Source organism: Anabrus simplex, chromosome 5 (genome assembly GCF_040414725.1).
Source record: "Anabrus simplex isolate iqAnaSimp1 chromosome 5, ASM4041472v1, whole genome shotgun sequence".
NCBI classification, from domain to species: Eukaryota; Metazoa; Arthropoda; class Insecta; order Orthoptera; family Tettigoniidae; genus Anabrus; species Anabrus simplex.
The window spans coordinates 305,353,183-305,379,111 of NC_090269.1; the positions used below are offsets into that span (position 1 = coordinate 305,353,183).

Here is a 25,929-nt window from a genome sequence, read left to right on the forward strand (position 1 = left end):
TTCGGAGAGGCCTGATGCAGTTCTTTCTAACTGACTCCCATAGGCGACCTGCGCATCTGTGATAATTGCGCCCTACATACCATGAATTTTAATTATGAATACGGCACACATCCGCCTCTGTGGTTGGTGTGATTAGCTGCCAACGCTGGAGTCCGGGTTCGATTCCCAGCTCAGCCATGAAATTTGAAAAGTGGTACGAGGGCTGGAACAGGGTTCACTCAGCTTCGGGAGGTCAACCGAGTAGAGCGGGTTCGATTCCCACCTGTCATCCTCGAAGTGGTTTTCCATGGTTTCCCACTTCTCCTCCAGGCAAAAGCCGGAATGGTACCTAACTTACGGCCACGGCCACTTCCTTCCTTCTTCCTTCTCTATCCCTTCCAATCTTCCCATCCCCGCACAAGGCTCCTGTTCAGCATAACACGTAAGACCACCTGAACGAGGTACTGGTCCTCCTTCCCAGTTGTATCCCCCGACCCGAAGTCTCAAGCTTCAGGACACTGTCCTTGAGGCGGTAGAGGTGGGATCCCTCGCTGAGTCCGAGGGCAAACCAACCCTGTATGGTAAAACAGATTAAGAAAGAAAGAAAGAAAGAAAGAAAGAAAGAAAGAAAGAAAGAAAGAAAGAAAGAATACGGCACACACACCCAGTCCCAAAGCCAGATGAATTAACCAATGAAGGATAAAATCTCTGGCCCGGCCGAGAATCGAGTCCAGGACCTCTTGTACCAAATGTCAGCATGCTAACCACTTAGCCATCGAGCCGAATTGCACTACCCGCCCGACAAATCTAATAAGATTTTGGAAGGGAGATTGATTTATCTTTTTCGTATAGGCCTACCCATATTTCGCAAACATAATGATACACTTGTACATTCACTCTATACCCCTAGCGACAGGAATCCAACTACATTGTGCTGTTTGGGTCATCAGTCCATAGACTGCTTCGCGCAACTCTCCATGCCACCCTATCCTGTGCAAACTTTCATTTCTACGTAACTAATGCACCCTACATCAACTGTAAATCTGTTTGTCATATTCACGCCTTGGTCTACCCTTACCGTTCTTACCGCCAACATTTCCCTCAAAACTAACTGAACAAGTCCTGGGTGCCTTAAGATGTGTCCTACCACTCTACCTCTTCTTTTCGTCACATTTCGCCAAAGCGTTCTCTTCTCACAATTCGATTCATGCCGTGTGGTTAGGGGTGCGCAGCTGTGAACTTGCATCCGGGAGATAGTAGGTTCGAACCCCACTGTCGGCAGTCCTGAAGATGATTTTCCGTGGTTTCCCATTTTTACACCAGACAAATGCTGGGGCTGTACCTTAATTAAGGCCAAGGCCGCTTCCTTCCCACTCCTAGGCCTTTCCTACATCAATCTGTGTCGGTGCGACGTAAAACAAATTGTAAAAAAAGTCGATTCAATATATCTTCTTTCGTGATTCAATCTACCCATCTCACCTTCATTCGTTTGTTACAGCACATTTCAAAAGCTTCTTTGTGCTAGTCATTGTCAATGTTTCACTTCCATACAATCCGGCTCCATGACTAAATGGTTAGCGTGCTGGCCTTTGGTCACAGGGGTCCCAATTTCGATTCCCGGCAGGGTCGGGAATTTTAACCACCATTGGTTAATTTCGCTGGCACGAGGGCTGGGTGTGTGTGCCGTCTTCATCATCATTTCATCCTCATCACGACACGCAGGTCAAATCAAAAGACCTGCACCTGGCGAGCCGAACATGTCCTCGGACACTCCCGGGACTAAAAGTCATACGCCATTTCATTTTACTTCCATACAGGGCCACACCCCAGGCAAAAGTATTCAAAAACTTCTTTCTAATTCCTGTATCAATGTTCGATGTAAGGAAATGTATTTTCTGTTCTGCCATCGTTAGTTATTCTACTGTTCTACCCAAGTAACACTACACATTCACTACTTCTAAGACTTCATGTCCTAACTTAATATCTCCAACATCAGCTGACTTCGTTCGACTGCACTCCATTACTTTGGTACTGGATTTACTTTATTTTCATGTTGTACTTCTTCTTCAGGACTGTGTCGATACCATTCAGCAATTTCTCTAGATTTTCTGCAGACCTAAAATAACAATACCATCGGCATATCACAGAATTTTGATTTACTCTCCATGGATTGCGATTCCATTTCGAAATTTCTCTGTTCTACATAAACAACACTGAAAAGGAGAGGGGGCAAACTGCAGACTTGCCTCACTGCTTTCTGGATTGCTGCTTCTTTTCCAAAGACCTCGATTCTTATCACTGCAGACTGATTTGTATACAGATTGTAGATAATCCTCCTTTCTCGGTATCTGATCCCGATCTTCATGATTCCAAACAGCTTGGGCCAATCAACATTATCGAATGTCTTTTCTAGATCTACGAATGCCACTTACGCGGAGTGGTCCTTCTTAAATCGATCCTCTAAGATCAGACAAAGTCAGGATTGCTTCACGTGTTCCTCCATTTCTTTTGAAGCCGTTCTTCTCCCAAATCAACTTCAACTTATCTTTCCATTCTTTTGTAAATAATGTGTTAACATTTTGCAAGCAAGAGATACTAAAGTAATGGTGCAGTAGTTTTCATACCTGTCACCACCTGCTTTCTTGGGAACAAGTATAACAACATTCAGCTCGAAGTCGGATTGCACTTCTCCTATATCATTCATCGTACACACTCAATGGAATAAGGTGCCTTGATCTTATTTAGATCTCTCAAAGCTCTGTCAAATTCTGACTTATGACTGGATCTCTTATTTCAACAACATCAACAGCCTCTTCGTGTTCCAGAACCTTTCCATCTACGTCTTTCCCTTATTGTTGAATATGTTCCTGCCATATTTCTGCTTTGTCTTCTTTCTCTAGAAGTGGTTTTCCATCTAAGCTCTCCAATCAATCAATCAATCAATCAATCAATCAATCAATGATCTGCATTTAAAGCCGTCGCCCAAGTGATAGATTCTCTATCTGTTGTTTATCTAGTCTTTTCTTAGATCATTTCCAAGAATTTGGAAATTTATCGAACATCCCCGTTGGTAAATTATTCCAATCCCTAACTCCTCTTCCTCTAAACGAATATTTGCCCCAATTTGTCTTCTTCAATTCCAACCTTATCTTCATAATGTGTTTTCCTATTTTTGAAAGCTCCGCTGAAGGTTTTCCTTCTACTAATGTCATTCCACGCCATCTCTCCATTGACACCTCGGAAGATATTGTATAGTCGAGCAACTAGTCTAATCGATCTGCTTTTCTTTGGAATTGTTTCCAGGTCTCGAATCAAGTAATCCTGGGGAGGGTCCCACACACTGATAAGACCACAATTCGAAAATTGATCCAGAGACTTACATGGCCTCCCCTTTACATCCTTACAACCCCTAAATACCCTCATAACTATGTGAAGAGATCTGTAACTTTCACTTACAGTCCGCATATTGACACGTAGGTACTTACAGTGATCTCTACGAGGAGTATTCTCCCCCTCAACGCAGAAATTAAATCCGAGAGGACATTTCCTCTTTTTGAAACTCACAACCGGACCTTTTATCCCGTTTATCAACATAGCAGGGACTGTCTGGCTGAGACGGTAAAGGCGTGCTCGGTTCACCCGGAAGGACGTGGGTTCGATTCCCCGTCAGGAAGTCCAAAAATTTAAGAAAGGGCATCTCCATTTCCGGAGGTGAACATGGCCTTGAGGTTCACTCAGCCTACGTCAAAAACAAGCACCAGGTTAATTCCTGGGGGCAAAGCTAACCACTCTACCCCACCAAGCGCCGAGATTCCCCTCCTCCAAGGACCTTCATGGCCTGTATGGAGATTGCTTTGCTCTGATTTATCAACATCCCACTGTTCATCTCACAACATTGTCGAGGATATTTTGCAGTAGCTCACACTCTTGTAAGTTATTTATTACTCTGTACAGTATAACTTCATAAAGCCTTAACCCTGATTCCAGTTCTTCACACACATATACACCTAATTTTCTTTTCTCCAAAAATTTCCTTGGTTTTCCTATATGCAATCTACCTTTGCTACAACCATGCAAGCCGGGCTGAGTGGCTCAGACGGTTAAGGCGCTGGCCTTCTAACCCCAACTTGGCAGGTTCGATCCTGGCTCAGTCCGGTGGTATTTGAAGGTGCTCAAATACGACAGCCTCGTGTCGGTAGATTTACTGGCACGTAAAAGAACTCCTGCGGGACTAAATTCCGGCACCTCGGCGTCTCCGAAGACCGTAAAGAAGTAGTTGGTGGGACGTAAAGCAAATAACATTATTAATTACAACCATACAACATCTTTACACTTTTCCTTCAGTCATTCTTCCTTAGCTGTACTGCAGTGTCTGTCTACTTCATTCTTTAACCGCCTGTATTCTTTTCTGCCCTCCTAATTCTCTTGCATTCTTCTACTTCGTCAGTCAGGTCTAGTATTTCCTGGGTTATCCACAGGTTCTTACTTGATTTTGCCTTTCTTCCTAAACTTTCTTCAACAACTCACTTGATCTCATTCTTCACGACTGTCCATTCTTCATCTATTGTGCTTTATTTACACTTTTAATTTAGTCATTGTGCAACATATTCCTTGAAACACTCACTCTCTTTTTATTCAACTTGTCTACATCCCATCCCCTTGAATTCCTTCCTTTCTTCAATTTCTTCAACTTCAGACGGCATTTCATGACCCCCAAATTGTGGTCACAGTTCATGTCTGCTCCTGGAAAGGTCTTGCAATCCAGTGCCTGGCTTCTGACTCTGCCTAATCATAATGAAGTCTAACTACATAATCGAAAGGTAAGGTAAGGGTGGATTCTGCCCGAAGGCAGGTCCGAACCTCCGCAGAGGTGTGCCTGAGCCGGAGTTTACTTACGGTAGGGTGGCCAGTTCCTTTCCGCTCCTCAATTCCCTTACCCCCACCAACAGCGCGTTACAACCCATCCAAATCTTGACCACGCCCAAGGTTGCTTAACTTCGGAGCTCTCACGGGATCCGGTGTTTCAACACGGCTATGGCCGTTAGCTCTAATCGAGGAAACCATAATTTACATTCGATCCCAATAATTTGGGGCAGTTCCTTTCCACATTTTGTTTTATCCTAATATTACGTAATTAACGACGTAATAGTAGTAGTTACAGGCTTACTCAACAAATATATCGCCACACGCATTAGCTAATTGTTCTATAATAATCATTTCACAACCTGAGCTGGCAAGTTGGTGTAAATATAAATCTACCTACTATGAATATCAAAAGACTCTAAATTAGTGTTTTTTTCTTTTTTGCAATTGGCTTTACGTCGCACCGATAGAGGTAGGTCTTATGGCAACGGTCTCTAAATTCGTTTCATTCTTCTTATTCTTCTTCTTAATAATAATAATAATAATAAAAATGTCCGCCTCTGTGGTGTAGTGGTTAGCGTGATTAGCTGCCACCCCCGGAGGTCCGGGTTCGATTCCCGGCTCTGCCACGAAATTTGAAAAGTGGTACGAGGGCTGGAACGGGGTCCACTCAGCCTCGGGAGGTCAACTGAGTAGAGGTGGGTTCGATTCCCACCTCAGCCATCCTGGAAGTGGTTTTCCGTGGTTTCCCACTTCTCCTCCAGGCGAATGCCGGGATGGTACCTAACTTAAGGCCACGGCCGCTTCCTTCCCTCTTCCTTGCCTATCCCTTCCAATCTTCCCATCCCTCCACAAGGCCCCTGTTCAGCATAGCAGGTGAGGCCGCCTGGGCGAGGTACTGGTCATACTCCCCAGTTGTATCCCCCGACCAAGAGTCTGAAGCTCCAGGACACTGCCCTTGAGGCGGTAGAGGTGGGATCCCTCGCTAAGTCCGAGGGAAAAACCGAACCTGGAGGGTAAACAGATGATGATGATGATGATGATGATGATGATAATAATAATAATAATAATGAGTAAATGAAAGACAGTTTACTTAATTTATAGACTGCCGAGGACAATTAAAAAAAAGAGATTGCCTCTTCTTCTGTGAACCGTGTGCATTTTATATACTTATTACCTACATAGTTTTCTAATAAGACCTGTTGACACTAAAAATTCTCTAAGTTCCTTGTACTTGTCAAAAAAGTATAAAGTACGTTAGGCCTACTGTATTCCTTGCCGGATTTATAAAAATTAGAGGTTGTCTTGTTTTCGTTTTTACAGTTCTACTGTACAGATAAGAGGCTGCCTGGCCGAGATGGTAAAGGCGTGCTCGGTTCGCCCAGAAGGACGTGGGTTCGAATCCCCGCCAGGAAGACGTAAAATTTAAGAAACGACATTTCCACTTCCGGAGGTGCATATGGCCCTGAGGTTCACTCAGCCTATACCAAAAATGAGTACCAGGTTAATTCCTGGGGGCAAAGTAGGCCGGGCGTCGAGCTAACCACTCTACCCCATCACGTGTCGTGGTTACGAATGGTGGAAGCCTTTACCTTCCACCTCTCCAAGGGCCTTCATGTTCTGTACGGAGATGACTTTGCTTTGCTTTACTGTACAGATAAACAGCACAGTGTTCAATAAATATATTGATATAAATATATGTGATATGTTGATATTAACATTGGCATACCAGAATGAAGCAACTCAGATAAAATGTAATGGTTCAACTGTTATAGCATGCGACTGGGTTACTCGTACTCTGCATTAATATTGTCTACGATCTTATACGACTAACAGTGATAGTATTGTCTTGGCGCTGTCAACGTAGGTCACGGAAGTTGCGACGTCTATTTTAAGGAAGTGTAGCTAGCCAGCGTTCCTCTGCCGTTAAAACACGCAGGCTCTCAACGGAAGCAGTTTGATAGGGATCGTATGAATGACGTACGAGTGAACTAGCACGCTAGGCTCAAATATGCAAGTAGTGCTTAGTAATGAAGGTTAACATACCGCAGTTTTTTGGATGACTTCTTATTGGCACCTGCACACCACGTCACTTTCATAGCAAATCTACCCATCAACCAAGGGAAAGCTGCAGTGAAAATGCGATCGATCGATACATCTGCTACTGCTGACATTCGCACCAGATCGTAGTTAGTGCCAGCTCTCGCTAGGTAGCGTGTGACATGCTTCTAACAATAAGCTCAGCTGATAACAGCGCTCCTGCTGTTCATTTCTTGTATTGACAGTACGATGCGCAAAACAGCTACCACGAAAATGTCTCTTAGGTGACAAATGTCTAACGTCGTGAACACCGAATTGAAAGGAAGTTAATTCGTAAGAAATAAAAGAAAGTACCTGATATTCAGAACAATTCGCAAAGAAGTGATAACGTACTCGTCCCTCTCAAAGAAATAGTGTGACGGAGGGAGTTGGCCGTGCAGTTAGGGGCGCGCGGCTGTGAACTTGTATTCCGGAGATAATAGGTTCGAACCACACTGTCGGGAGGTGGTTTTCCGTGGCTTCCCATTTTCACACCAGGCAAATGCTGTAGCTGTACCTTAATTCAGGCCACGGCCGCTACCTTCTCACTTTTAGCCCTTTCCTATCCCATCATCACCATAAGACATATCTGTGTCGGTGCGACGTAAAGCAGATTGTAAAAATATATATGTAAAATCTATTAATAACACATATAAACTTAATTACAGCAGATACTTTCATGCATATAACATAATATTATATATATGTATAATTACAAAACGAATCAATTTATTAATAGATTTTTGGAAGTTAAATATTAGGTAGGAATTTAAATGCAATATAAATAAATATTTCTATCTTTTGTTTTTACACTTTTAAAAATTGACTGTATTCACATTTGATTCTAACGAAACTGGACCATACAGCGTACTTTCTGGAATGCGATTTCAATGATATCCATAGAAGCCGCATTCGATGCTGAGCAGGCTAAGTTCAGAGAGTCTGTCTTGGGTCATAACATTTCGTAAGTCGTTCTTTATACGTTTCAGTTTCGAAAACGATCGTTTTGCGTAAGAAACAGTAATGGAAATAATTAGGTCTAAGATTTTATATTTTGGTACGAATTTTCACTTTATTTGGCGCATATCTTTGTGAGAGAGCGTGCCCCTGGTGTTACGAGAGACAGCTGTTTTAAACTCAACAAAATAACCATTTGCAGACATTTGCAGCCATCCGACAATTACTCTACATACGTACTGTAAAACCAAACCTATTCGACCCATTCTACAAACACATCTTGACGTTACCTTTCCTGCGTAGAGTGGCATAGGGGAAAGTTTATTTATTTATTTATTTATTTGTTTATTTATTTATTTATTTATTTATTTATTTATTTATTTATTTATTTATTTATTTATTTATTTATTTATTTTCTGAGGTAGTCTGCGGGCGGCTATAGCCACGGGCCCGCCTGAATTGAAGGCCTCGAAGCGGTTACGTTACACCACTGCACCAGATATGTAACATCTGAAACTGTTAGCTAGGAAAAGTGGCATGAAAAGCCGTACAAACTACTGTACTGCAAGACTGCACTACTTAAATGGCCAGCCGATCGACTGGGGTATAGCCTATTTATCTATGCATTTTTCTTTCTACTTCCTAGGTTTCTGCTAAACCATTTGTTTGTCTGCCTTTTCTGTTTAAGTACTTCCTCTTCAAAAACCACCACCACCTCCATCTGCTCTGTTTTATATGTTATATCGAGTATTAGACTATACTCTTTTCCAACGCCACTCTTGCCCATTTTACGGATCGTGAGATTTGGGCCTCTTCTCAACCGTTCGTATTGCAATCGGAGTGCCTGCGAGAATTCTATTTTGGCCATTAAAAAAAAAAAATGTTAGTGGCTTTACGTCGCACCGACACAGATAGGTCTTATGGCGACGATGGGATAGGAAAGAGCTAGGAGTTGGAAGGAAGCGGCCGTGACCTTAAGGTACAGCCTGGTGTGAAAATGGGAAACAACGGAAAACCATCTTCAGGGCTGCTGACATTGCGATTCGAACCCACTATCTCCCATATGCAAGTTCACAGCTGGGCGCCCCTAGTCGCACGGCCAACTCGCCCGGCGGCCAAAAATTTACAGCCTATTCTCCGAAATCAAGATTGTGTAACAAACATGCCTTAGTCAGCAGCATTCGCAAAATTTTCTCTGTATATACCTGAATATTACCCGTGTTCATGGTACACTGTTAAGCCGCACGTAACAAAATTCAAAATAGTTCAGTACCATGTAACAGTTCGAATCTCTCCAAGTCGGCTAGTGGCGCATCGCCCGTCTTTCAAGATTTCTGTATCGAATCTGACCCGCTCCATGGCTAAATGGTTAGCTTGCTAGTCTTTAGTCCAAAGAGTCCTAGGTTGGATTCCCGACCTTAACTGGTTTATTCGTTTGGCTCGGTGATAGGGTGTTCATGATGTCAACATTAGAAATCACCTTAGGTAGGGCCCCATCCTCCCAGACATGCAGGTCGCCTAATAGGCCGTCTACCGAAAAAGACCTGCACCAGGCCTCTCCGAAGGCCATACGCCATTATTATGGTATGGAATCTTAGCACAATCGATTGGCGTTCAGTGATTAAATACGTGGTACTGGTAGGTTAAAAAGAATCTTCTCAGCACAAAATTATGACACTCTTGTGGTTGAAGGAATATAAAACATACTTTCATAATAATAGAATCTACGCATATCACATGAAGATATGATGATTACGTAAATATCCGAACGTACATCAATTCTATGGAGATAAAACATGATGTAGACGATATACGTAATATATATAACAGTCAAGCACTTACATAAACTCTAACACAAAATAATACAGAAGTGGATGCGAAAATTTTTTGCTTTTCTTTCCTATTTGTTTTACGTCGCACCGACACAGATAGGTCTTATGTTGACGATGGGATGGTGAAGTCCTAGGAATAGGAAGGAAGCGGCCGTGGCCTCAATTAAGGTACAGCCCTAACAATTGCCTGGTGTGAAAATAGGAAACCACGGAAAACCATCTTCAGGGCTGCCGACAGTGGGGTTCGAACCCACTCTCTCCCGATTACTGGATACTGGCCCCACTTAAGCGACTGCAGCTGTCGAGCTCGGTAGGATGCGAAATTAACAGAAAACATTACAGACTATTACGTTGAACAAAACGTTTCATTACTTGATTTTCAGAGAAAAGAACTCATTTTATGTGTACTAAATACTTAATTTATTATCAAAATATAAAAACTATTATTTCACATGCGAGTATAACGTTTAACAGAAGTTTAATAAATTACTGTAACAACTTACAGAAGGAAAACATTAATTCTTGTTCAGGCAGATTTCTAGCATTATTAATCAATGTACCTTACAGATCGGCCCTGGGTGTTATCATCACCCTTAAACATGTCAAATTTACCTCAGCGAACCTAACATTATTTTATTTTATTTTATTTATTAGAAACAAGAGGTATAGAACTAAATGAGGCCTCAGCACTAGTTGTAAATAGAGGATTGTGGCGACGTTTAGTAAATTCACAGAGGCTTGCAGACTGAACGCTGAAAGGCATAACGGTCTATAATGATGATGTATGTATGATTTTTCTTCTTTTTCCACACCCGTAGGTTCGCGGGAAGCTCATGTGGATTTGGCCTCTTTACGGCCTTCCTGACGCCAACCCTATGAGGAGGGATGTAATCACTACTGAGTTCTTATGTGGTGGTTGGTTGTGTGGTGTGTCTAAATATGATGAGGGGAGTGTTGGGAGAAATACAAATGCCGAGTCCCCGAGCCAGAAGAATTAATCAGATGCGATTAAAATCCCTGACCTAGCCGGGAATCGAACCCGGGGCCCTCTGAACTGATGGCCTCAACGCTGACCATTCAGCTAAGGAATCGGACATTTGATTGGAAACAACGTATTTTCATAATTGAAAACTTCTGCCCGTACACAAAATATTACGGTAATATTGTTGAAAGCTATGTATCTACGCAGGTGAACACGAAATGAAAATCCACAGCTTGTTTCCAGTCATTCGACCAGGTCAGGAATGGAATGAATGAAGCCCCCATCTAGCGGCGAGAATAGGAAATGTGCCGGCTGCCGAAGCCTGTCGCACTCCTCTGGGGCAGTGATAAATGACTGACAGATGAAATGAAAAGTTAATGGAGAGTGTTACTGGAATGAAAGATGACAGAAAAACAGGAGTACCCGGAGTAAAACCTGTCCTGCCTCCGCTTTGTTCAGTACAAATCTCACAGAGTGACCGGGATTTGAACCGCGGTATCTAGCGGTAAGAGGCCGACGCACTGCCGCCTGAGCCACGGAGGCTGGTGAACACGAAGTATTTACCAAAAATAAAATGCCATTTATTATTTAAATGAACAAACACTCGATTCATTATTTTGTCCTTACGTTGATCGCACCTCGTCCCAGTCCTCATTTAAATCCTTCGTACGGTTAATTCCTCCGGTTCGGGGACTAGATGTGTGTGTGTGTGTGTGTGTGTGTGTGTGTGTGTTAATGCACACCTTTTCGTCGACAGACAACACTACTAACCACCACAGAAATACGTAATAGTAAATACATCCCTCCGCATTGGTTTGACGTCGGGAAGGGCATCCGCTCTTAAAACTGAGCCAAAGCACGTGAAGTGTCGATCCATATAAATTGGAAAAAGGGGCCAGGAAGAAGAATATTGCAGCTAAGTGGTTATATTTAAATTCAGAGTTATATTACCTTCCCTCCGACGAAACTTTTCCGCTATGACTCTTGGTTGAGTAGTCTGTTACGTTAACAAATCTTTCTTCTCTTTTTTCAGCTTACCTCAGCTATGTCTGAGGTCACTGGAGTCACCCAAAGTCATTTTGATTTTGGTTGAGAGTTTACGACCGGATGCCCTTCCTGACACTACGTAATTTTAGATGAAAATCTCAACACATGATCGACCGGGATTCCAAAATCAATCTTGTGGGTTTGAAGTCAGCAGCTAAGCCACTGAGGTAATCACACCTACCATCCCGTTATCAGGGTGTAAGGGACTCGTTTGTTTGTCACGAGGCACCACTGTAATCCGGGGTTCAAAGGGGGACAGAAAGTGTGATGTCGCGTAATTTCCCTCGGGACTGCTGGATAGGCGCCATGGCAGTGCCAGCCATACTCACATACTGTAAGCCTTCCAAGCTGGTAAAGCCACTTCCAGAGGAAATATCCTCAGACTCACAGGTTTCTAACAAACATTGTTATTTTTGCTTCACGTAAGGAACATCGGAAATTATAGTAAACTGCACCGTGTACTTCGAGTACTGTAATGTGAAATTATGTCTGCTAATCTAATTAACTGAGAGGTCTATCCTGGTGGGGGCTTCTTCTTCTTCTTCCGTCTCCTCGCTGAAGTTGGCAACTATCATGGAGTAATTTTCAGAGTTGGCGAGTTGCAGATGTCTAACCAATACTGCAGGCCCACGCCCAGGATAATCGTCTCCAGTCATGTCCTGGTGGATGTGAATGAAATTTACAGAAGTCTACAGTTACCTACATTTTAGGTACCATCCCAGCATTCTTTTGGTTTTCAGTCGACAGAGAAACCTCGAAATCCACTTCTTGATTCTTGCCGGGGTGATGCTAGAACGCTGGCTTTCTGAGCCCAAGATAGACGGCTCGATTCCGGCTCAGTCCGAAGAGATTCGTACGTGTTCAAATATGTCAGCTTCCTATCGATAGGCACCGGCATATAAAAGAACATTGATGTGGCAAAAATCTGGCACCTTGCGTCCCCGAAAACCGTAAGATTACCAGTAACATTATTACTACGCCTATTATAATTATGATAATTATTATTAATAATATTAGTTTCCGAATTGAATCCAACTTTCTTCTTAGTTGTGTCTTTCCGAGGACGAGCGTATGTACGTCCAACCCTAGTCCCGTTTCTTTACGGCAGGGCCTCTCAAACGCCCAAAATCACACGCGTGCAAACCGAGGTGCAGAGGTTCTGTACACCGTGCATCGGTCCGATTCGGCTCCGTTCGGACCAGCGTTTTTTTCTTCTTTTTTTTCTCGGGGCGACTCGACTAAGCTCGGCTCAACTCTGCCCAGATGGAGGAGCACTGCGGATCAAGTGAAGAAGAGGGAGACAGGCGGAGCGAGCGAGACAGTGCTATTGCTCAAAATCGAGGAGTGGGGGCTCTGCATTCTGGTCAATCTAGCCAAGTCGTATTTTGCAACTTGCGCCGCGCAATGCACCGGTGCATGCACCTTGAGAGGCCCTGCTTTTCGGGGTCGGGTACGAAATGAGATGAATATTCTTAAGAGAGTTTTTACAACCGGGTGCCGTTTCTCTCGTCAACCTCATCAGAGGAGTTATTGAGATGAAACGAATGGCGTGATATTTAACAGTAGGAAGGGGAGAGGATGAAACCTGGTGCCAGCACAAGTACTCCATTATATACCCTCAAGCCAGGCTTAAATTCGTCGTAGAGATGGGATTACATAGGTCAAATTTACGCTAAGACATTGCATCAATAACTAGATCATAGCAACATTTTGTATATAAGATGATAAATACGATGCGATGAACACATGATTGGCAGAACGTTAATGAAAACTGTAAACAACTTACGCGATGAAAAAAATATTTTATGACAAAAGTTAACAAATCATAGGCAATGATTCTAGTAATGGAACCTTATTTAACACCTGCAACACTAATTATTTTACTCTTCTCATTTATCAATAAACTAATTATTTACAATCGTCAGAACATATTCGTTAATTTCAGTTTGTACTTGGCTATAGTTAAAATTTAACAGTATATATATATGTTATATCAAAAAGCTTTATTTCAATTTTTTCATTTATCGGGGTTAGGTGATAGCAATCAGGTAAAAAAATGGCGTAGGCCTATGGCTTTTAGTGCCGGGAGTGTCCGAGGACAAGTTCGGCTCACCAGATGCAGGTCTTTTGATTTGACTCCCGTAGGCGACCTGCGCGTCATGAGGATGAAATGAGGATGAAGACGACACATACACCCAGCCCACGTGCCGGCGAAATTAACCAATTAAGGTTAAAATTCTCGACCTTGCCGGGAATCGAACCCGGGACCCCTGTGGCCAAAGGCCAGCACGCTAACCATTTAGCCATGGAGCCGGACAGGAATTAGGTAGTGATAGTTGAAGTGATGAGAGTGAAAATTCCCTTCAGGATTCACAAAAACATGCTGAACTTCGTAAATACAGTGATGATTACATGCAATTTTTTGTGACGTGGAGAAAACAAACACAATCCCGAGTGTTTTACACGCAGAAGTATGTTAGTTAAATCAGTCTATGGTTCCTAATAAACCTAAAAGACATTTAAAAAGTAATCTTTCTCATTTAGTTTTAAAACCAAGAGAATATTTTGAATATCTTTTGAAGTCACAGAATAAATCCTCTGGAGCGTGTATTACCATCGAATGGTCTACAAGTTACATTTTACAGTCAGAATTTATAGTTAACTACGCTCTGTTTGTCGGTATGTAAAATAACTAGGGCATATGATTTATTTATCGCCAGAAAAATTGTAATTAGTCCATTGTGTTCTCGATTTGTTAGATAATAATAATAATAATAATAATAATAATAATAATAATAATAATAATAATAATAATAATAATAATAATAATAATAATAATAATAATAATAATAATAATAATGCCTCAACTACAAGTTTGCAGACCTTCTGAAGTCATACAATTTACGTCTGCATAATCAGTTTCCCACTCTACTGCTATGTAGGATACACTTTTTTGTTAGTACCTCAAAAGTCGACTAACTTGACCGACATCAAACATGCAATATACCGAGAAACCTTGTTCCACGGGTAGGATAACTGACGATCTGACGACAAGACTCTGAGCGTAAAAATTGACATATAAGCCCCCCCCCACACACACACACAAAACGTCAGCTCCCATGGACTTACACTCTATTAACGAAGTCATATGTAACCATATTTAGTGAAAAGAGTGTCATGTTATCTGAAAAGGAAGTAGCCTACATTTGATTTTTAAACAACACTTACAAAACCATTTTCGAACGCTCGAGAAGAAATGCTAACCTTTTTAAGTCAGGAAATATTTCAGTAACAACATCACACAGCACTAACGTTGTTAGATTTCATAAAGATTGCAGCTTTCAGTAATTAGCTGACTATGTTACTATAAGTGATGCTATTTCCGTTCTAGGAAATAACAGAAGCTCTACTCAAATGCAGCGAACGTGGTGAGGTAAGGTCATGGACTCGGGAGAGAAAGTAGGCCACCCGGTAGTGGGAAGCGACAGCGATAGTGGACAATGTCTCGCTGGGTGCTTGACCAATCGGCGCGACAGAAATCAGCAAGAGGTTGGAATATCTTCCAGGAAATACAAAGAAGTGGGTGCGTGTCATTTAATTAGACTGACCGAACGAAAATGAGAATATAATTCTCCTTGGAAGTACCAGTGAGACTGAACGGATTCCATTCCATTCTGCTATATAGCCCGGAAGTTCAGGCATTTATTTTGGCTAAAATAGTCAGGCATATAAGCACTTGAATTTTAGAAAGCAGACAGTAAAATAATGAAAATAAACATTTTAAAATGACAGGAAGGGCACTAAAATAATAAAAATGGTTTAATGCAAGTTACTTAATACACATCTGCATGATATTTTAGCACTTAGGTCTGCCTGTGGGGAAGGGGGTCGGTAGAATAAGATCTACCGGGCGAGTTGGCCGTGCGCGTAGAGGCGCGCGGCTGTGAGCTTGCATCCGGGAGATAGTAGGTTCGAATCCCACTATCGGCAGCCCTGAAAATGGTTTTCCGTGGTTTCCCATTTTCACACCAGGCAAATGCTGGGGCTGTACCTTAATTAAGGCCACGGCCGCTTCCTTCCAACTCCTAGGCCTTTCCTACCCCATCGTCGCCATAAGACCTATCTGTGTTGGTGCGACGTAAAGCCCATAGCAAAAAAAAAAGAATAAGATCTACGATATCCCCTGTCTGTCCTTACAGGCAACTAAGAGGGGTTGTTGACCATGGTTTCCCTCGCTAATGGTAGGTCTATTGCTTCCACTTACTTGTATCAGGCTCCTCGCTGTTATGTTCCCTATCCGATCTCCCTTGGCCATCTCTTATTCTTTTCCGACCCCGACGGTGTTAGATTTTCGTAGCTTATGAACTCTTCCATTTTCACGCCCTTCGTGGTCCTTTTTTTTATCTTTCCGATACTTTCATTTTTCGAAGTGTCCATTCTCTTTCTGGTTAGTGTTAATAGAGGATGGTTGCCTAGTTGTAATTCCTCTTAAAACGTTATTTACTACCACCACTTAACCTTAAGTAGCAGCGATGGAATCAGCAAACCTATCGACCATTGGACTTGCGGAGTGAGAATTTCAGTAGAGATTTGTGTAATACGAAAATATCCTTTGTACAAATGTTAGGATCTGTTAGGTTAAAATTATTCTTTTCATCATTATTATTATTATTATTATTATTATTATTTTGCTTTTGGCTCTACGTCGCACCGACACAGATAGGTCTTATGGCGACGATGGGACAGGAAACGGCTAGGAATGAGAAGGAAGCGGCCGTGGCCTTAATGAAGGTACAGCCCAAGCATTTGCCTGGCGTGAAAATGGGAAACCACGGAAAACCATCTTCAGGGCTGCCGACAGTGGGGTTCGAACCCACTATCTCCCGAATACTGGATACTGGCCCCACTTAAGCGAGCTTCATTATTAAAACAGTACATTGGAATTATATTTTATTTCCATTGATTAATTTTAAAATGTAAATAACTAAAAAAAGAGGCAAACAAAACTTTCAAAAAAGCAACGGAAGTTAGACTAGGCAAAAAAGAAGGCAAAATAGTAACTGCTTTAAATTTCGCATATCTTTCGGGAAAATGTAGGCCTATATCTCTGACACTTCGATTTATCCACCGAGATTAAAAAAAAAAAAAAAAAAAAAAAAAAAAGCATTTTACCTAACTTCCAGGCCCTAGTCATAGAGTATGACAGAGGAGACTGTCTTTTAGAGTTGGGACGGCAACTTGGTAGAAATTACAAACGTCAACGTTATTCTGGTTTGCTTTAGGCGCCAAGAGTTTCACAACGTTTTTTTTTATCCGAATGAGAATATACCCACTTCCGCCTAGTCGTATGTTTAATATTAGGACCTGTACAATCACCAGAGTTAAGCAACATTGGGCTTTGTCAGCAAAGCTAAGTAGTTGGATGGGTGTTCGAGTATATTATTTAAGGGTGAGAAAGAGGGAGCTTAATGGAGACTATTTCCTGCGCTTCAGGAAAGTTTTGTAAGACTGAAGCCGTTCTTTTCGGCGTCGAATTAATAAGTGTAGCCTTTAAGATGTTACGTCTTCTTTATTCTTCTAACGAACGAGTTGGCTGTGTGGTTAGGGACACGTAGCAGTGAGTTTGCATTCGGGAGTTGGTAGGTTCGAATCCCGCCATCAGCAGCTTTGAAGAGGATCTTCCGTGTTTTCCCTTTTTTTAGCACGCAAAGTATGGGTTGTATCTTTTAAGGCTACGGCTGCTATCTTCCCAATCCTAGCCCTTTCCCAACCTTACGTCACATTCGGTGTGTTGGTACGACATCAAACCACTAGCAAATCATCATCTTCTCCTTCTTATTATTCTTCTCATTATTATTATTCTTATTATTATTATTATTCCGCTTTTCCACACCATGGTAGGGTCGCGGGTGCGAACTGTGTCGCACATTTGGATTTGGCTGTCTTTTACGACCGGATGCCCCAGTTTGACACCAACCCCATGCGGAGGGATGTGGTAGTGTGGTGAGTGTATGCAGAGTGGTCGGAAACAACATGAACCGGATAAATGAGTGTTAGAGTGCTGGTCATACTGATAAATACAATTTTATGAAAACACCATAATATAACTGGAAAATAAAACACTTTATTAAAAATAGAATGACATGTTTCGTTCTACAAGAACATCCTCAAGACTCTCTCAAATCAATTTTACTGACATGGGTGTATATGTACTCAACTGTTTATGTAGCGTAAACTTGTCACCGAAAAATCCATTAGAATGCTAAAATTCTGAACACAGAATGTTACCATTCAAATGTATTTTAAATTATTATTTTACAACCTGCTTTATGTCGCGCCGACACAGATAGGCTAGGTCTTATGGTGACGATGAGATAGGAAAGGGCTAGGATTGGGAAGAAAGTGACCGTGTCCTTAATTAAGGTACAGCCCCAGAATTTGCCTGCTGTAAAAAGGGAAACCACGGAAGACCCTCTTCAGAGCATGGTTAGGGGCGCATAGCTGTGAGCTCGCATTCGGGAGATGGTGAGTTCGAATCTCACCGTCGGCAACTGCGAAGATAGCCATAAAACCTATCTGTGTCGGTACGTCATAAAGAAAATTGTTAACATAGAAATACCTATGGTTCGGATTCCACGTAAAACTGGAGGTCCCGTAGCTAAAATCACGATATCAACAGTCACGTAAAACTACAAACTAGGGGTTAACCACTGCTCTTACACAAAGAGATATTTCTCCATCTTCTGCAAGAAACGTCTTGCATAGCTGACCTTACTTGGGTTGCGAGATTCCACTACATCTTGCAGCCCTTCTCTTTAACATCATTACACCTTCATACAACACAGGAAGACGAGGGCAATGACGTAATAATAACAGCAAGACTCACACCCTTGCGAGAAATATATCATGTAACGGAGCTGTTACTGCTCATTCCTTCTTCATCCTTGCTCACTTTATATTAACATTGAATTGAAACTCGCCGTCTGGGTGACGCCTTCAATCTCCCACCGCTGAATATGCAAAAGCTCATTAGCCAGTTCCAAGATTCAAGGTCGAAGACTGGGTGTCACTTAGAACACCCTCAGTGAATGTGAAAGAACACTTCATTTTTCATCACTCCGTATTCCTTAAAACACGTCATGTCTGGAATCAGGCGCGAATCTAGTGATGAGAAGGGGATTTAGTGGATATAAGCCAGCCCGGAAAATCTACGAAAATAAACCGAATTAAACAAGAGAAGTAAACTATCTTCCTTTGTCTGGCGGTGATGGTGATGATTAGTTTGGAGAAAATACAACTGTTGGAAGCTGCCTAGCCGAAGTGGTAACGTGCTCGATTCACCCGAAGAACGTGGGTTCGATTCCACGTCAAGATATCGAAAAAATCAAGAAACAAGATTTCCACTTCTGAAAAGGTACCGATGTTATAGTCTTTACCTTCCACTCCTCCAAGAGCCTTCATGTGCGGATATGACGTCGCTTTAAAATACAACTCTTTTGAAGTGGAAAAGAAGGGAAGAATTAGTTAATATTAAAGATACTCGCAAACCTAATACTGTCGAGGTCGACAATAACACGGTACCGTGATATACCGGCGAGTTGGCCGTGCGCGGCTTGGAGCTTGCATCCGGGAGATAGTAGGTTCGAATCCCACTATCGGCAGCCCTGAAGATGGTTTTCCGTGGTTTCCCATTTTCACGCCAGGCAAATGCTGGGGCTGTACCTTAATTAAGGCCACGGCCGCTTCCTTCCAACTCCTAGGCCTTTCCTATCCCATCGTCGCCATAAGACCTATCTGTGTCGGTGCGACGTAAAGCCCCTAGCAAAAAAAAAAGTGATGCTTTCTTCAAAAATGCTATTTGTTCGGGGCGTCGACCTAGAAAGATCTTTTGCCCCTACTTGCACCATATGTTCTGAACCTGCGTGTATTTGGATATTGGGGAAGTGTAAAGTGTTGAATGTGAGGAAAGGAACGTTAAGGAGGACACAAACACCCAGTCCGCAGGCCAGGGATATTAATCATTTACAATTAAGAACCCTGACCCAGCCGGGAATCAAACCCGGGGCCGCCGAGTGACAGGCGGACGCGTTGCCCACTACACCACGGGCCGGACAAATGCGATGCTACTTATAAACATTTCGTTAAAAAGTATACGCGTTTAATTATTAGCAACCGTAATTCTATGAAGTATTCCTTTGATATTCCAAACAAATTTCAAACTAGAAAAAAGCCGGTGCGCCTGAAGCATTTTAAAAATTCCACTTTAAAAAGTCCACAACTCAGACTAATTAATCAATTTGAACCAAATCCAGCACGATGCGATGTTCAGACATTCTGTTATTTTTTAAAACTTTGCCCATAAATTGGAGTCATGCCCAACTGGCTTAAGGATATAAAAATATGTTTGTAGAATAGGAAACTCAGAGGTATAAAATTCAAAATGTAAACACTCGAACGGAAGAGAGTGAAATCAAAATGTTCGTGATACTTGTACTTGTTACCCAGACGTGTGGGTTGTCAGACTCGTTTCGCCTCGCCCCTTTTCTCTCCCTATCGTCATAGAGAATACATCCACGGTATTCCAAAACAGTGAGTTAGGAATCCGAATCTAAATTATCCCAGCCGTTGAGTTAGAGTAAGTATCAATGTTCTATTTAACACAACAGTATAGTAGTGATTGTGGCTTTCATCACCACTTCCTCTTATAACGGCATCTCGGTCCTCAATACATTTCATGCCACTCAGAAATCAGGAACTCCACATCAGGCACTTCGGTAGTAAAAGTAAATATGCTATCAAGGTATAACTCTACGTGTATGACCCTCCTCATGACTGAAGAATAGAATGTGAAATGTGCCATCAGGATCTTTATATATTTTGTTCCGTTCTAGAGAAAGGGCATCCATTGTCAACAAAGAGTGGTGACTCCTCTTGAAGGCGTGCCACTATTCTGTTTTCATGTTTCCGAGAAGCTTTATGTACTGAAAAAAGGCACATCGTGACAGTGTAGGAAGAGCCACAACGAAGGCCAACATATTTTTTTTTATATAATAAACTAGCAAGATACCCGTGCTTCGCTACGGTATTATACTGAAATTTATAATTGAATGCTTAACGTTTTATATATAATCCGCCGAAATTCGCGATCTGAACGTTTTCTGAGAGAATCCGCCAAAATTCGCGGTATGGCTCTTTTTCCGCGAGATTACGGCAAAGTTCCTCCCATTTTTTAATCCTTCTTTCCAGCAATCGATTTCGTACTAGGTCCAGGTATTTCACCCGGTCAGTTGAGTCCCTAAATCTCTGCCATCTTTTCCTAAAAGCATTTTGATATGGATCAAATCCTTGAGGAGATCCGGCGTGGTGTCGTCTTGGGTGCCTTGGCGGTACTGAACATGCGGCCGGACTGCATTCGTAGTCATTACCCGGCCAGGACCCGTTTCCAGCGCGGTCCGCACATTTTGACGACGGTCCAGAACATTATTATTATTATTATTATTATTATTATTATTATTATTATTATTATTATTATTATTAATGTTCAAGACCCCACAGCAAGATGCAAGACCGCTACTTGGCTGTAAATTACATCTGCTGCCATTGTCATTGCTGACTATGTGACCAGCACCATTGTCGCGCGTAGGCAAGTGAGCGGGATTTTTGGCGATACGAATGATATACTTCCGTGCATTATTGACCTTATTATAGAGGTGAACAATTGCACTGTCAATATCATTCCTATCGTTTATTTCAAGTGTGTTTAAATTTTTATGTATATGCCAGGAGAATCTACTGTGATCTAAGAACGTTCTCCAAAGGAAAAGATGGCTCTTGAAAACGAAACCAGGAAAGATTAAAAATGATCGGTTTATGATCAGAATAAGTACATTGAATATCCACAGCCTGTTTTTAGTCATTCGACCGGGTTAGGTCTGGAATGAACGAAGCCCCCATCTAGCGACGAGGATAGGAATTGTGCGGGCTGCCGAAGCCTGTCGCACACCTCTGAGGCAATGATTAATGAATGACAAATGAAATGAAATGATATTGGAGAATCTTGTTGGAATGAATGATGACAGGGAAAACCGGAATACCCAGAGAAAAACCTGTCCCGCCTCCGCTTTGTCCAGCACAAATCTCACATGGAGAGACCGGGATTTGAACCACGGAACCCAGCGGTGAGAGGCTGGCGTGCTGCCATCTGAGCCACGGAGGCTCCTAATAATACATTTTGAACAGTAAAATCAATAGGTCTCCTTTTTCACCCCACCGCCGTTAAGTTGATTTACCCCCCCCCCCCCCGAAAAAATGGCGTGTTCCTTTATGTTTAAAGGAGATTCCAAATACCAATATTCACGTCTTCTACCTTCAGTTTGGAGATGTAAGTATCCCCATAAAAATAATTAACTTTTTTCAATTCTTTTTACAATCCCCCCACTAAGTGAATTTTCCAGCAAAAAGTACTTGTTTCTTTAATAGTAACGGATCTTCTAAATACCAATTTTCACGACTCTAGCATCTTCACTTTTTGAGATGTGTGCTCATAAAAGGAATTCAACTCCTTTTCACACCCGCCCCCCCCCAAGATGATACCCCCCTCCCACAGAACGCGTTTTTCTTTGTTTTTAAACACCTTTAGTTTTTATTAGATGTAATTATCCTCATACAATTAATTCAATTAATTTTTCAATTCTTTCACACACACACACTCACACACACACACACACACACACACACCATCATTGGGTTTTCCGAAAATACGTGTTTCTTTACTTTTAAAGCAGATTCCAAATACCAAATTTCACGTCCGTAACATCTTCAGTTTTTGAGATTTTTCACATCTGTAACATATTTTTTGAGATATACTGTAGAAATTCTCATTTTAAAATTTCACATCCCTTTTAGTTCCCCTTAAGTGGATTTTCCAGAAACAAATCACCTATGTTTCTTTACCTTTACAGGAGATTCCAAATACCAATTTTTACGTCTGTAATATTATACGTTTCTGAGATATACTGTAGATATACCGGTAGTCTTTCTAAAAGTTTACCCCAAATTGTCACTCCTGTTTAACCCCATTAATTGAATTCTCCAAAAACAAAATAATACATGTTTCTTTATTTTTAAAGGAGTTCCCAGATACCAATTTTTAGGTCTGTAATATCTTCAGTTTCTGAGATATAGGTATCCTCATTAAAGGCATTCAACACCTTTTTCACCCTTTTTCACACCTCCTATTGGAATTTTCAGATAACAAAAGATACGTGTTTCTTTATTTTTAAAGGAGATTCTAAATATCAATTTTTACATCTGTAAACTTTTAAAGTTTTGAGATAAACAGTAGATACACTCATTTTATCAATTCATCCCCCTTTTCACCCCCCTCCCCTACTATTTGGATTTTCCAAAAAATATTACGTGTTTCTTTATTTTAAAGGAGATCCCAAATACCAATTTCGTCGTCTGTAATATCTTCAGTTTCTAAGATATAAGTATCCTCATTAAAGGCATTCAACCACTTTTTTCACTCCTTCTTCCCCTCCTATTGGGATTTTCCGAAAACAAAAAATTCGTTGTTCCTTTATTTTTAAAGGAGATTCTAAATATCAATTTTTACATCTGTACATCTGTACAATTTTAAAGTTTTGAGATATAGATACACTCATTTTAAAAATTCACCCCCCATGATTTGGATTTTCCAAAAACAAAAAATACGTGTTTCTTTATTTTTAAAGGATTCTACGTACCTATTTTTACATCTGTAAACTTTTAAAGTTTTGAGATGATGCAATCATTTTAAAAATTCACCCCCTTAGCGACGGAATATCCAAAAATCCTCCCTTAGCGAGCACCTACATTGTAATATAAATGTATCCTCAAAATTTCATTTCCTTTTGTCCAGTAGTTTTGGCTCGGCGATGATGAATCAGTCAGTCAGTCAGGACATGTTCTTTTATATATATAGATCATACTGCTTATTAACAAACCATGATTCAAGATACTATTATATCCCACAAGTTTAAAAAAGCAAGCTTGTAGTTTTAACGTGGCAGTTGATATCGTGATTGTAGCCACGAGACCTCCAGTTTTATATGGAATCCGAAACAAAGGGTTATGAATTTTATTTCAAGAAACCCCCGCATGAATTCGCTAGGATTCTATCCGCAGCCCCCTTAGCTAGAAGTCAATGCTATAATGCCCCTCTCCCACAAGTTAATTTCGCAAAATTGTTACCATTAACACTCGTCTACTTTGCAATTTCACTGGTAGAGAACTGCACATATTGCCGAAATCTCGCAGACTAATATTTTGGATACTGAAGATTTTTTTCTTTCTAACAGGTAGGCTACAGTTCTTAAAGGAACGTTCATGGTAATTCATTCGTGGGATTAAACTAATGAATTAAAGTGAGTGCACCAAGCGAGTGGCTGCGTGGTGTGGGTCACGTAGCTGTCGGCTTGCATTCGTGGGATAGTGGATTCGAACCCCACTGTCGGCAGCCCTGAAGATGGGTTTCCGTCGTTAAGTGAGTGCCTGCTAAATTTTTCAAATCTGCACACTAAGACAAGCATTTTGAGTCAAAAATCATCTGTCAACAATATTTAGTCCTCCAGATTTGAAATTTCATAGAAATACGGAAGTAACGAAATACAATTAATTCAAAACATGTTGCTCATGCGCATATTTTATTTTATTTTATTTTATTTTATTTTATTTTATTTTATTTTACGTGTTCTTGTAACATCAGTCAACGTGTAACTCTTTTTCAGCGGTATTTCTAGAGAACGTCTCGTAGGACCAAAAAAGAGTTTTAGACAATTTCCACAGAGACTCTTCTATACTTCTGATCACTGAACTTTTAAATCTAAAGTTTGAATATTCTGTCAATATAATCAAGTCATTAGCCAAATCCAAACTATTTTTGTTTTTGCCTTTAGAGTTACGCGCGCCAACACGAACTTATTTTGAATATAGGTTGAGAATGGGTTGATAATTGCCGACTACAGTAAGTTGGTGAATTGTACAGCCACCTCTCCTTTTTAAGCGCTTTGTAAGAGTAGTGATGACGTCTTTGTCTCGTTTGCCATTGAGAACGTGCGCATTGGGTCTTGCTCCTGGACAGGTTGTTTATGTAACCAACACCATTCACTACCTCTAATAGTCAAGACACTATCAGCATATGAGGAAATTTGCTGCAGGGAATACGCGTTAATTTCCTCAGGGAAAGCATCAAATCACCTTACGTATATTGTCTCTGGAACAAACAACGTGTGATTTACAACGACGAGGCATAAAGATTTATATCCTTTTCTACAGAAAACCCAATCCATTTCATAACATCTTTGGTAAGATCTTCATTGCTGACTATTATGCTTTTCAGCGTTCAGTCGGCTAGCCTCTATGTATTAACTAAGTACCACCACAATCGTCTATTGGCAATAGCTCAGTGGGCTCATTTAATAATACATCTCTTATCTTTAAATCATTAAAAACTGAGTCTAACCATCATCGCCTTAGTCTCCCTTGCCCTAGATGGCTGCGTCCTTTATTCTCCTAGGTATTTCTTTCTTAATCCGTTTACCCACCAGGGTTGGTTTATCCCTCGGACCCAGCGAGAGATCCCATCTCTACCGCCTCAAATGCATTGTCCTAGAGCGTGAGACTTTGGGTCAGGGTGGATACAACTGGGTAAGAGGACCAGTCTCTCGTACAAGCGGCCTCGCCTGCTATGCTGAACAGCGGCCTTATCAGGCGATGGAAAGATCGGAAAGGATAAACAAGGAAGAGGGAAGGAAGCGGCGGTGGCCTTAAGTTAGGTACCATCCCGGCATTTGCTTGGAGGAGAAGTTGGAAACCACGGAAAACCACTTGGAGGATGGCTGAGGTAGAAATCGAACTCCCCCTCTACTCTTTTGACCTCCCGACGCTGAGTAGACCCCTTCCAGCCCTCGTACTACTTTTCTCAAATTTCGTGACAGAGCTGGGAATCGAACCTGGGCCTCCGGGGATGGCAGCTAATCACACTAACCACTACACCACAGAGGCAGATCCGAGGTAACCTATGCTACTCAGTTCGTCTCATGTGATCTCAACACCGAAGCTGGTTTATGCGTACAGCATCATTTATCAAATGTATTGCTTTTTTGTTTACAAGTGGCTTTACGTCGCACCGACACAGATAGGTCTTAC

General features: G+C 41.5%; 1 protein-coding gene across 8 annotated transcripts in view; it reads right to left on the reverse strand.

Annotated features, from left to right (window-relative positions):
* Positions 1–25,929, reverse strand: part of cu (curled) — a 443,224-nt gene that overhangs the window by 40,432 nt on the left and 376,863 nt on the right. Inside the window, exon 1 of one of the 8 annotated variants that reach the window (XM_067148542.2) lies at positions 6,889–7,019. The exons of the other annotated variants lie outside the window; for them this stretch is intronic. Coding sequence (XP_067004643.1) covers positions 6,889–7,016 — 128 coding nt within the window. The 5' untranslated portion in view covers positions 7,017–7,019. Of the gene's footprint in view, positions 1–6,888; positions 7,020–25,929 lie in introns of those variants that run through there. 8 annotated transcript variants of the gene reach the window in all.